Source organism: Ambystoma mexicanum, chromosome 11, assembly GCF_040938575.1.
Source record: "Ambystoma mexicanum isolate Mex_15411 chromosome 11, UKY_AmexF1_1, whole genome shotgun sequence".
Classification (NCBI taxonomy): domain Eukaryota; kingdom Metazoa; phylum Chordata; class Amphibia; order Caudata; family Ambystomatidae; genus Ambystoma; species Ambystoma mexicanum.
This window is the reverse complement of record NC_090934.1, coordinates 18419839-18432762: the sequence shown is the minus strand read 5'-3', so window position 1 is coordinate 18432762 and position 12924 is coordinate 18419839. Positions and strand designations below refer to the sequence as shown.

At 48.8% G+C, this 12924-nt stretch overlaps 1 protein-coding gene across 20 annotated transcripts in view; it reads left to right on the top strand.

Annotated features, from left to right (window-relative positions):
- MACF1 (microtubule actin crosslinking factor 1) overlaps positions 1-12924 on the top strand; it is a 1825008-nt gene that overhangs the window by 1605896 nt on the left and 206188 nt on the right. For all 20 annotated transcript variants that reach the window (XM_069622429.1, XM_069622430.1, XM_069622431.1 and 17 more), the window contains 3 exons: positions 5260-5415; positions 11570-11776; positions 11884-12003. In XM_069622429.1, the coding sequence (XP_069478530.1) occupies positions 5260-5415; positions 11570-11776; positions 11884-12003 (483 nt within the window). The remainder of the gene's footprint in view (positions 1-5259; positions 5416-11569; positions 11777-11883; positions 12004-12924) is intronic.

Genomic DNA, 12924 nt, shown 5'->3' with positions numbered 1-12924 from the left:
CCAGTGTCTCCTCTGGGCCATTGATTCTGCTGCTCTCTGCTCCTTGGATTCTCTGGTCCAGACAACGTCCCCAGCTCGCTCTTTCTCTCGAAAAAGACTGCACCTTTTATCGTTGTGAAAACAGTGGAGTCCAGTGTGAGTGATTATTAGTAAATTCCTGACTCGGCCTGACTATCAATCGGACAACTTAAGTTCTTCCTACAGCCGGTTTCCCTTACACTCCCCATGTTATTCCTATAGGAAATCTTCACTACACCTAGTTGCCTCTTCCTCCTCACAGTATTTGTTGGAAATGGGGAGGGAGGGATGGAATGGGTTGGGTTGGGAAATAACCCATGAAAGCTGGGGGAAAGGGTTTTGAGGTACAATGGGAAAAGGGGGAATACCATGTCTCGCCCTTAGATGTTCTCCTCCCAATCCCCCATGACCATCCACTCAAGTGATATCCCTCGATTGTCCAGCCCCAGGGTTGGGATCCAAAAGTGATGTCCCTTCCCTGGCCACCTTACTAGAGGATCCCGGGGGAGTAGGTGGGAGCACACTGTCAGGTTTCTCACAGTTCCTAGATTCACTGGGCCACAGGTGCAGTGGTAGATGTTTGGTTTGTGTCTGGCTAGTCTGCGGTTCTGTGCTCTTCTGAAGCGTTTCTGTATACCTTGAAACTTGACAACTGAGGCACCTCGGGAAAATGAACATCTCATTCCTCCCGGCTATAGTGGACACTGGGACACGACTGATATGGTCAGCAGCATTGAACTCCCTGATCATGGGCGGCAGTTGAACCTTGTGGCAGTAGCAAGGACTCTGCTCCAGTAAGGCTGCTCTTCGTGATGGAGAGCAGGAGCTGCAGGAGAACAGGTCTTGGGCCACAACTCGAAACTCAGAATGGGGATCAATGCATCTGGCATGCTCTGGATGCAGCTGGTCAGTCCATAGGATGGTTCCGGAAATCTGCTGAATGACAGATCTTGGTGCAGGGATCTGGACTGGTTGGTTCCACCAGCCCATGGGTTAAGGCACCGATGAAGGTCTTCAGGTGGTTGATGCAGAGAGGCAGGGCTTCACTGCAATTTGGCAAGAGGCAATGCAGGCTGGCTTCAACGTCAGTCTTCGGATCTTTAGTGGGTGCTCCTCTTTGTAGGAGGTTTTAGCTCCAAATGACAATCTCCATAATAGCTTCACTGCTCCTACCTTTATACCACATTTGTACCGGGGCTGCCCTTGCCCACCAGCAGTAAGGATATGCACCATTCAAACGGGCCAGGGCTGTCCAATCATGAACAGTCTTTTGCTCCACACCTGCCCAGCAACAGACGTCCCCTGGCTGCAATGTGGGTTCTTATAAGACAGTCCCAACCACAATACAAAGGAAGTACCTGCTCACTTTAATTTAGAAATAAACCTATTTTCTAAAATTCATGTAATTTTATATTTATACTCAGTAGGGATTGTCAGCAAGTTAAAGATGCAACAGAGCTTGGGATCAGTTCGACAAGCATTTGTCACACACTGCACTTTTATCATTAATCAGTAATCAACAATCTTAAAATAATATACACTGTCATTCATTCCTTTAAATAACATGGACATTTAATTGACCTTTTAACTTTAATGTCCAAATAATGTTCCGTAACATTAATTGTACTTTAAACAATGATGCTTATAACAGGATGTTTTATAAACAACAAAATTCTAAAACACAGTTTTTCACTCTTTGTGATGACATGCAAGTTCTTGCAAACTGTCTGGCGTATTTCGAGTTCAAACGACTCTTCCTGAGAGACTGTCAACAGACCCTATAACAATAAATCGAAGCCTCATTGTACACCATCCGTGTCTGACCTTGTTGGGGAGAATTCTCAGAAATGTGCTAATTCCCTTCTACCTTAGAGACCCCCAGCTACTTTGCTGGACTTTAGGACTTTTACTTTATATCCTGGAGAGAGTGAGACCTTTCTCTCACTCTCGCATGCATTTTTATTTGATTTGAACACTGTTTCTTTTGGTTTTGGAGTCTGACAAACTCCATAGGCATCATCTTTTACATTGTGTCACACAGCACTTTGAGTGCAGTGACACAGGGAAGTCTCTTAGATTTCCCAAAGGTTTACACACCTTCTCTGGGATGAACTACTGTTTCCAATAGCAATAAGGTGAAATTGACTTTACTTATATTTGTAACTTTCTAGACCCAGCACACACTATCTTACAATAGGTTGCTGGAGGGGTTGCTTAGCATCCCTTTTGTCCAACTTCTCATGTAACATTTTTATGTTACACTTTCTACAATTAATGGCCGGTGGCAGTGGTTTACTTTTTCCTACCATTGTGTATTTACCGCGGGCTGCATTGCCAACCCCAGTATAGCACCCATGGGTGCCCATTTTGTCAAAATGATCCCGGTCTTCTTTTTTTGCCATTTCTTGTTGGAAAGGTCCTTCTTGAGATTTACTCTGAGCGCCAAACCAGATTTGGTCCCTTTGTTCTATGGCGGGATTCACCGGTGAAGCCTGCCTCTGGCTCCAGCGTGTCTGGCAGGGCAAGAAGCAAGGGAGGTGCCCGAAACTCCCTGTGCTTATTCTCCTTGGTTACAGGAATGCACCCAAAGGTGATTGGCCAGCTGGCTGTCCTTAGAGGACAGCCACTCAGCTGTGTGACAGCCAAGCTGCGAATGAATGGGAACGACTTGCATAAAAGGTGAGGTCTTTTGCAAGGAAGGGCGAGTCGACCACTGAACGAAGGAACCGAAGAAAGAAACTGGAAAAGAAGCTTGCTGCACCTCCTGGACCGTTGGTTTGCCTGGTGAAGCCCTACTGCAGTGCTGAAGATCCAATTTCGACATCGACTAGAGAAGCCCAGAAAGGACGACTTCTCCCCAATCGACCCCACGACGAACTCGACTGAAACCCCTATCTCTGCTGGCTGTACTTTCTTTGCTGCTGCAGGAATCGAGTGCCAGGGGCCAGGAACACCAGAATTGAGTGCACCGTTTTTAAGCCGGACCTGAGCTTCAGGAAGATCCTCCGGACTCCCTAGAGCAAGGCTGACCAAGCATGAGCCACCTCAACAGAAAGCTGGACCCAGAAGAAAGGAAAGTCCACAAGGTGTCCAAGAAACGCGGTGGTGCTATTTGCGAGTAGCTGAAACAGCGAAGTGCCGCTGGTCTGAATTGCACCCATTGCTGCTGCCGACCTTCGAATCGTAGTGCAGGATTCCCCTGACGTCCTCCCTCTTGTCCCCACGACTGAGGCCCGGTAACAACACGATCTGCAGGAACTACAACAGGAACAGAAGCCAGCTGGAACCATTTTTTCAGACCTAAGGTACTGTGAACTAAGGGGTAATTACCTCTTGTTGTGTGTAGCTTGCTTGTGCTCACTGGAGACTTGCATTGGCTGCTCTTTGCAGAGTTGCTTGCAGCTTTGCCCTTCACAAGACTCCCAGCTTGTGGCCCAACAGTGATTTCTTTTTACAACAAAACTCTCTTTAACATTGTGCAAGACTTTTACATACCTTCAAGAAGTGCCTCAGCTCCCCTAGACTTTGCTCAATTGACATTGGCTGTCCTGGCTCCCTGCAGATTCTTCTCACCCTCTGACTTTGTGTTTAATTGTCTCTCCAAAAGTGATACATACCTTACTTGTATAGCTGGGAAAGGGTTAATCTACTTTGCATTGGGGGGTTCAAAAGTACTTACCTGTTTGAGAAACTTGTTATCCATTGTTCCCTAACCTTTTCCTTTTTGCCACAACTTCAGTATTACCATTTAAGTGTTAAAAGTGATACATTAATGTCCACAGTGTCCTAGCAATTGAAGTCACCTTGGGGTGTAGGAAGAATCTGTGTGTCATCCCAAAAGGGTATCTACTTAACTGAACTGAAGGAGTGTATTTTGAAGTGTATTTATATTGTTAACAAATTGCTCCCTTCTAAAGAAGGCTTATTTTAAAACTGACTGTTATATTAATAAATAATTTTTGAATCAAGAAACCTTGAATATAAGTGTTATTTGAATACATGCCACTGTGAAACTCTATGTTGCAACCCTACAGCTCACATTGACCCCTTTTGAGATAAGCCTGGCTGCTCAGCCACTCTACCAACTTGTGTAGTACAGGCCTATACTAAAGGTTTGGTTACCTGTTGCCAAGAGGACAAGGCTGGTGTAGTCTCCCACAGGGTTACTACATACAATCTTGACCTCACTCTCATATACCGTCAAAACCCCCACATCCGGCGAGGGTGCACATACTAGCGCTTTCCCCGGGAAACTTGAGTGTTTGCCCAGAAGCCATATAGTGCATCTCCTGACCTGATAAGTCAGGAAGCAGGACAAGGGACAAGATGGCCAAGGACAGGGTGAAAAAAGCATACAAACCTATTTTATGTATTTGTCATTTGAATGGCATTATGCTGTAAAATGCAAAAGTGCCCAGGGGAAATAAAAAAGTTACCCATTTAAGATGGTGTGTCTACAGTAAAACATTAAAGGAATCTCAAAAAGGGGACACGGTCCCACTGTACTGGTAGCCACAACGGCTGACAAATGACCCCAAAAGAATTCTGCAAATAAAGTAAATCAGAATGTCGTTACATCCAAAGTCAGGACAGATTTCAAGACGTAGCAAAATGTTGCGAGTTCCCTTGATTCCAATGGAGGGAAAGCTGCCAAAAGAAAACCTTTGCTAACCTTTGGCCATCTTGCTGTTTGGCCCTCTCCCTGCCCGTTCGGTTTAGGAAACTCCATGTAAGGGCATGCAGTTTCACAGAATCCGGCCTGTACTCCAAGGCAAGTACCTTTGTGTAACTGAACTGTTAAGGACTGGGTTTGGGATTGTCTGGGCCTGATACACACAAGTGTGTGTGTGTGTGTGTGTGTGTGTGTGTGTGTGTGTGTGTACACACGTGTGTACACGTGTGTACACTGGTCTGTGCTCCCCACACCCCAACCTGTCATTCTGTGAGCACATGCGTACTGGTCAGTTGCCCTCTTGTGCTTCCCTGTGAGGAAGAGTCTGTGCTGCCAACTGCGTTTCTGTGAGCACAAGCCTGTCCGTCTCTTCCCTCACTTGCCTTGCTTCGAGCACATGCTGGCAAATTTGAGCCCCACTCCTGCTTTCCTGTGAACCCTTGTCTGCTAGTCTGTGCCCCCAACCTGCCTTCCTGTGAGCTCATACTTGCCAGTTTATGCACCTTCCTGCGGATGTGCGCCCCTACTTGGCTGGCTGCTAATTTTGGTCTCCTCTCATTTTGATTCAGTCCAAGCTGGAGGACGCGCTGGCTCTGGCCTGCGAGTTCCAGAATTCTCTCCAAGATTTCATTAACTGGCTGACACAGGCAGAGCAGAACCTGAACATGACACCCCCGGCCAGCCTCATCCTGGACACAGTCTTCTTCCAGATTGATGAACATAAGGTAAGCGTCTTCCAACAGTTGTAATGTGTCGGGAACCAAAGTTGTGCTCATATTTGTCCTGCCTTGTGCCTATTGACTGCCTGCCTTAGTTTAGCTTGATTCTCTGCCTGTCCTTGACTCAGAAGGCTTCATCTATTCCTACTCTTGCCCCCTGATGGGCCCATTATCTTTCCATCTTTGCCTGTTGTGTGTCTATTTTGCCCATCCTTGCCAGCCATAGGATTTTTATTTTCGAGCTGTAGTTAAAATCACTATTTTTGTTCTAATCCTGGTTTGGGCTGGAGGTTCTAATTGGCTTTCCTTACTCTCCCGCTGGGTTCCACCCCACCCTAAACCCAGTGTGTCTAACCCCCAGATTTCCCAACTAGCCATCAGTAACACTTAGTGTCTAATGCTAGCTTTTGGTGATGGCCTAAAGGCAAAAGCCTTATCAATATGACTCCCTCCGGGGTTCTTCTCGGGGTGTCATGAGCTACCACTTCCCAGGTTTCTCGAAAGAAAATGCTATTTTCTTGTTCTGGTAACGGACACCCTGGATTGTTCTCTCATGCATGTACTCCCTCTTTCCTTTCCCTGATCTCACTACTCCTTTCATACTCTGGGAATATGGTGCCCAGCTCCTGCCCCCTCCACGCCCCTAGGGATGTGGTTCCCTGCTCACCCTCCCAGGGATATGGTGCCCTTCTCACCCTCTCAGGCATGTGGTGCCCTGCTCATACCCCTCCCAGGGATGTAGTGCACGGCTCACCTTCCCAGGGATGTAGTGCACGGCTCAGCTTCCCAGGGATCTGGTGCCCTGTTTACCCTCCGAGGGATCTGGTGCCCTGTTTACCTCCCAGGGATCCGGTGCCCTGCTCATCCTCCCAGGGATCTGGTGCCCTGCTCATCCTCCCAGGGATCTGGTGCCCTGCTCACCCGCCCAGGGATCTGGTGCCCTGCTCACCCGCCCAGGGATCTTGTGCCCTGCTCACCTGCCCATGGATCTGGTACCCTCCTCACCCGCTCATGGATCTGGTGTCCTGCTCACCTTCCCAGTGCTAAAGTGCCATTTTCACTCCCCCAGGGCTAAAGTGCCATTCTCACTCCCCCAGGGCTAAAGTGCCATTCTCACCCATCCATGGATCGGGTGCCCTGCTCACGTTTCTAGGGATGGTAGTGCCCTGCTCACGTTTCTAGGGATGTGGTGCCCTGCTCACCCACCCAGGGATCTGGTGCCCTGCTCACCTGCCCCAGGATCTGGTGTCCTGCTCACCTGCCCCAGGGATCTGATGCCTTCCTCACCCGCTCAGGGATCTGGTGCCCTCCTCACCTTCACAGTGCTAAAGTGCCATTTTCACCCGCCCAGGGCTAAAGTGCCATTCTCACCCATCCAGGAATCGGGTGCCCTGCTCACCAGCTCTGGGATATAGTACCCTACTCACCCTCCAGTGGATGTAGTGCCCTGCTCCCGTTTCTAGGGATGTGGTGCCCTGCTCACTCACCCTGAAATCTGGTACCCTGCTCACCCGCCCAGGGATCTGGTAACCTCCTCACCCGCTCAGGGATCTGGTGCCCTGCTCACCTTCCCAGTGCTAAAGTGCCATTTTCACCCGCCCAGGGCTAAAGTGCCATTCTCACCCATCCAGGAATCAGGTGCCCTGCTCACCAGCTCTTGGATATAGTACCCTGCTCACCCTCCAGTGGATGTAGTGCCCTGCTCACATTTCTAGGGATCTGGTGCCCTGCTCACCCACCCAGGGATCTGGTGCCATTCTCACCCACCCAGGGATCGGGTGCCCTGCTCACCCGCTCAGGGATATGGTACCCTGCTCACCCTCCAGTGGATGTAGTGCCCTGCTCACTTTTCTAGGGATGTGGTGCCCTACTCACTCACCCAGGGATCTGGTGCCCCGCTCACCCGCCCAGGGATCTGGTGCCCTGCTCACCTGCCCAGGGATCTGGTACCCTCCTCACCCGCTCAGGGATATCGTGCCTTGCTCACCTTCTCAGTGCTAAAGTGCCATTTTCAGCCGCCCACGGCTAAAGTACCGTTTTCACCCGCCCACGGCTAAAGTGCCATTTTCACCTGCCCAGGGCTAAAGTGCCATTCTCACCCACCCAGGAATCGGGTGCCCTGCTCACCCGCTCGGGGATATGGTACCCTGCTCACCCTCCAGTGGATGTAGTGCCCTGCTCACGTTTCTAGGGATCTGGTGCCCTGCTCACCCACCCAGGGATGTTGTGCCCTGCTCACCGTCCCAGGGATGTTGTGCCCTGCTCACCTTTCCAAGGATGTGGTGCCCGTTAGGGAGAAATTTCATTTTAGTGCTGAATTCCTCCCACCTTATAGACCCCCAGCTCTTTTGCTGGACTGTAGGACTTTTTAATTTTAACCCTGGAGTGAGTGAGCCCTTTTTCTCACTGTCTCATGTGTTTTGGCCTGATTTGAATTGTGTTTCCTTTGTTTTTGGAGTCTGACAACCTCCATGGGCATCTACTTTTTGTATGGCGACACACAGCACCTTCAGTGCATTGTCACAGAGCAATCCTTTAGATTTCTCATAAGGTGTAAATACCTTTTCTTGTGTGAGCTACTGTTCCCAAGAATAGTAAGTGAAATTGACTTTGCTTAGTAGGTCCAGCACACACCATCTTATGTGGAGTGCTGGGGGGGCTACTTAGTAGCCCCGTATCCTACCTACTTGTGTAAAATTGTTTGTTACCCTTCCTACTTTAAATGGCTGGTGGCAGTGTTTTACTTTTCCTACCATTGCATTGTGCTTTTCTACTGCAGGCTGAATCCTCAGCTGCAGTATAGCACCCATGGGTGACCATTTTGTCAAAATGGCCCGGTCTTCTTTTTAGTGCCATTTTCTGGCAAAATCCTTGCTGAGCGTCCTTTCTCGCAACTGCTGCTGCAACATCACATCCAGAGTCCCGCCTTTCATAACCAGACTGAGGAAACAGGAGACAGTCCATCACTGCTACACAGGAAACAATCCAGCTACATTTTCTTTAAATACCTTATGGTACTGTGGGGCTCAAAGTAGTACTTACCTCAAGCTGAATAGTCGCTCCAGTGTGACTGGAGTGCGATATCAGGTGTTTGGGTTATCAACAGCTTGTGAACCTATATGGAGTCCTTTACAAGGTCTCTACAAACCTTTCTATCCCACTAAAGTCTTCTGTCTAAAGTAACTACAACTTTGCTTTTTCTGCTGCTGCATAAGACTTTGCACCTCTCAACTGACTTTGATGAATGCTTGACTAGTTAGGGTTTGGACTGCTAACGCATGCAAAGCCTTGAAAAGTGTTGCCGAGAATTAGGTTACTGTTGCTAGTACTTAATAACCCCTTTTCTTTTCAACAAATCTTTGTCTGAGTGACTTTACAAACAAATGAAACTGTCATTTAAACTGTAACAATTGTCTGTGGAAGCGACTACTATTGAATCTGTAAAAAGTTTTGCTTATGTTTTCTGATTTTGTTGATTAGTCTATTATAGTATTAACTTACCTTGCATATATAAAATAAACGTATATTTTATTATAACTTCCAGTGTGTAAGTGTTTTTGGGCGAATATATTGACTGAGTTCACTGTACTTACCTACAGCTCACATCCTCCTGCCATTCTACCAATCCTTTGGGTAGTACAGACATATACTAAGATTTGGGGACCTGTACACCAAGGGATAGCTTTAAAGAGTCTCGCCTCCAGGTAGACTTTAGTAAAACTCCCCTAACCGTCCCACCACATCCTTCCTCTGTAATGTGCTGGGGCAGTCGTATGCCTCTTAGAATAGTACAACCACATCTTCCTCTTGTATTCCTCTGCTTGGTCTACTAACACCCACCCACTACATCTTCCATACATTCTATAGGAGAGGGGCAGTCAATTGCCTCTGATTAGAATAGTCCCTTAACATCTTTCTCTTGTAATGCTGGGAGCAGTGGTATGCCCCTGCATGGGATAATCCTTTGACATCCTCCCAACACATCCTCCCTCTGTAATGTGGGGAGTGCAGTCTTTTTCCTCTGTATGGGATTGACCCAGACATCCTCCCCCTATAATGGGGTTCATTCTTATGCTGCTTTTAGAATATTCCCATAACATCTTCCTCTTGTAATGGAGAGGGGGAGCAGTCTTACGCCTCTGCTTGGGATACTCCCACCCTTCCATGACATCCTTCCTCTGTAATGTGGGAATGGCAGTTGTATGCCCCTGCTTGGGATACTCGCACCCTCCCACCACATCCTCCCTCCTTAATGTGGGGGCTTAGTCTTTTCCCTCTGCTTGGGATAGACCCACACAGCCCTCTGTATAATGGGAGCGTGTTCAATAAACATTCCTACACTCATCGTCTTTGTCCTTTTTTTTCTTTATATTATTGTCTCGCTCTGTTTTAGCTCATCCTTGTATGTGCTACTTCTGTTAAGTTTCTTCATTCTGTGGTTTGGTGCTGTTTTTCTCCCCCATCATCCTTGGATCTTTTTCTGATTATTCCCATCAAGCTCTGGTTTTGAGAGTCCAGAGGGTGTTTGGAATGTGTGTATACCTCTGTGTGGAATTATGAGGCTGGAGACAAGGCGAGTTGCTGAAATAATATTTATTTCTTGTGTAACTTAGATCAAAAGTCAATTAACTGAAAGTTCTGGCGGTTTCCTTCACCGTGGGGTCTTCTTCCCCAGTGCTTTCCTGAATAAAGGGACTGTCTCTTAATGCGTGATATCCGGATAGGCTCACCACTCTGGGTTGACTGAACTCTCCATCTCGGCGTCCTGTGGATGTGACAGACAGCGTTTGTTAGAATCGGCGGGCTTTTGTATTCCACCCAGGTTTCAAAGCCCCACCAATCAGGAGTGTTCATGCCTAACTCGTTTGTCATTGGTGGGGAAGCCCTTGGCCTGCCTCCCTCCCTTAAGACTGGGATTCCCCACCGTCACTTCCGCCTGCCCCTGCAGCATAGGGGGAAGCCCTACGGCACTTTCGTCAGCTCTGCTGATGTGCCGCCGGGACCCGAGTGCATATGGGCGGGTCTTGACGTCTGAGGCTCCACCCGCCCTTGGTCGCGGGCTGCGCCGGCCGCAGACTCTCTCCCGATTTTGCTCCCAGGCTCCGCCCGACCTCTGCCACGGGCTATGTCGACCGCGGGCACTCTCCTGCCAGTCCTCCCGCCCTTCTGCCAGCCCGGGCTGGCGACTCTGGAACGTCCGCCGCACCGGGTTGGGATCCCAACATGGTGAGTAACTACCCATGCTGTAGCTTTCTGCTGCGGTTCTTCTGCTTCTGGTGTTTTTGCTGGGCTCGTCTTTGTTTTGTTCCCCCTGTCTGCCCATTCTGTGGGAGCTGTCGGTTCCTCCCCTCCCGTCTGTTGCAGGTACTTCCTCACACTCTGGTTCTGGGAGTCTAGAAGGCATTTGGAAATTGCATGACCCTATGTTGTGCGGGATATATGTCTTTACTTCCCCTGCATTCACTTCTCTGTACATTCACATAGTCACATTTACTTCTGTATACCTTTACTTCTCTTGTCTTTCACTTTCCCTGGTTTCACTTCGTCATTACAGGAGGAGACACCCTGTATTCCTCCCTCCTTCTTTTTGAACCCATATTTTACTCCTGCATCCCCTTGAACCTCTGTCCTAACCTTTAGCTAACCTTAACCACATGCCTTGAACACCTTCACAATATGAAGATGCCGATGAAGAAAAGAGATGAAGAAGTAAATATAAAACAAATGCCTGGCGAAGTGAGGGACGTTTTCTATCTAAGCGTAGTAACAGGTGGATACCATTTTGGAAGTACTGGTGGCGTATAGAATTTGTATAACCCTTTGGTCTAGGAGTCCAGAGGGCATTTGGAGTTTGCGTAATTCTCTTGTTATGGGAGTCCAGAAAGCATTTGGAATTTGCGTAATTCACTTTTCTGGGACTCCAGAGGGTGTTTGGAATTTGTGTTACGCTCTGGTTCCTGGAGCCCAGAGGGAGTTTGGAATTTGCATAACCCTCTGTTTATGTGGGGAATTTGTGTTGCCCTCTGTTCTGGGAGTCCAGAGGCTGTGGGGAATTTGAATAACCCTCTGGTTCCTGGCACCAAGAGTGCTTTTGCAATTGCTGTATCTCTCTTGTTCTGGGAGTTGGTAGTTTGCATAACCCTCTACTATACCATCTTAGGTGTTTGTGAACGAGGTCAACCAGCAACGCGATCACATCATCGAGTTGGATAAAATGGGGAACCAGCTGAAGTTTGTCAGTCAGAAGCAGGATGTGGTTCTTATTAAGAACCTGCTGGTCAGCGTCCAGTCACGATGGGAGAAGGTGGTTCAGCGATCTGTGGAGAGGGGCCGGGCGCTGGATGACGCCAGGAAGCGTGCTAAGCAGGTGTGTTGTGGTCAGGAGGCGGCGGCACTCTGGGGATTGGATAGAATCTCAACCTGTGGCAATCTGTGGCTTGAGATGCTGGCTAAACTGTTTTTATCCTTTTCTAGTTCCATGAGGCTTGGAAGAAACTCATCGACTGGTTGGAAGATGCAGAGAACCGTCTTGACTCAGATGTGGAAATTTCCAATGATCCAGACAAAATTAAGGTGCAGCTCACCAAGCACAAGGTAAACATTTTAGCTGTCCGGTCCTTCCTAAGTGACGTAGGGTTCCAGAGGTGGAGTAGCATCCATAAGTCATGTAGGGTTTCTGAGGTGGGGAAGCATACATAGCTGACTTAGGGTTCCTGTTGTGGGGGAGCATCCATAAGTGCCATTGGGGTCCCGAGGTGGGGGAGTATCCATAAGTGACATGGGGTTCCTCAGGTGGGGGGCATCCATAAGTGACGTAGCGTTCCTGTGGTGGGGGTAGTATCCATGAGTAGCGTAGGGTTCCTCGGTGGGGGAGCATCAATAAGTGACATAGGGTTCCTCGTGGGGGAGCATCCATAAGTTCCGGAGGTGGGGAGCACCATAAGTGGAGTAGGGTTCCTCGGATGGGGGAGCATCCATAAGTGACATAGGGTTCCTGACGTGCGGGATCACCCAAGAGTGGCATGGTGTTTCATGGATAGGGGAGCATCCATAAGTGACGTAGGGTTCCTGAGGTGGGGGTAGTATCCATGAGTGGCGTAGGGTTCCTCGGTGGGGGAGCATCCATAAGTGATGTAGGGTTCCTTAGGTGGGGGGGGGCATGCATAGGTGACGTAGGGTTCCTCCGGTGGGGAGCATGCATAAGTGACATAGGGTTCCTCAGGTGGGGGCATGCATAGGTGACATAGGGTTCCTCAGGTGGGGGAGCATCCATAAGTGACGTAGGGTTCCTCAGGTGGGGAGCCTACATAGGTAACGTAGGTTTCCTGAGTTGGGGAAGCATCCATGAGTGACGTAGGGTTCCTCAGGTGGGGGAGCATCCATAAGTGACATAGGGTTCCTCAGGTGGGGGAGCATCCATAAGTGACATAGGGTTCCTCAGGTGGGGGGAGCCTGCATAGGTAACGTAGGGTTCCTGAGTTGGGGAAGCATCCATAAGTGACATAGGGTTCCTCA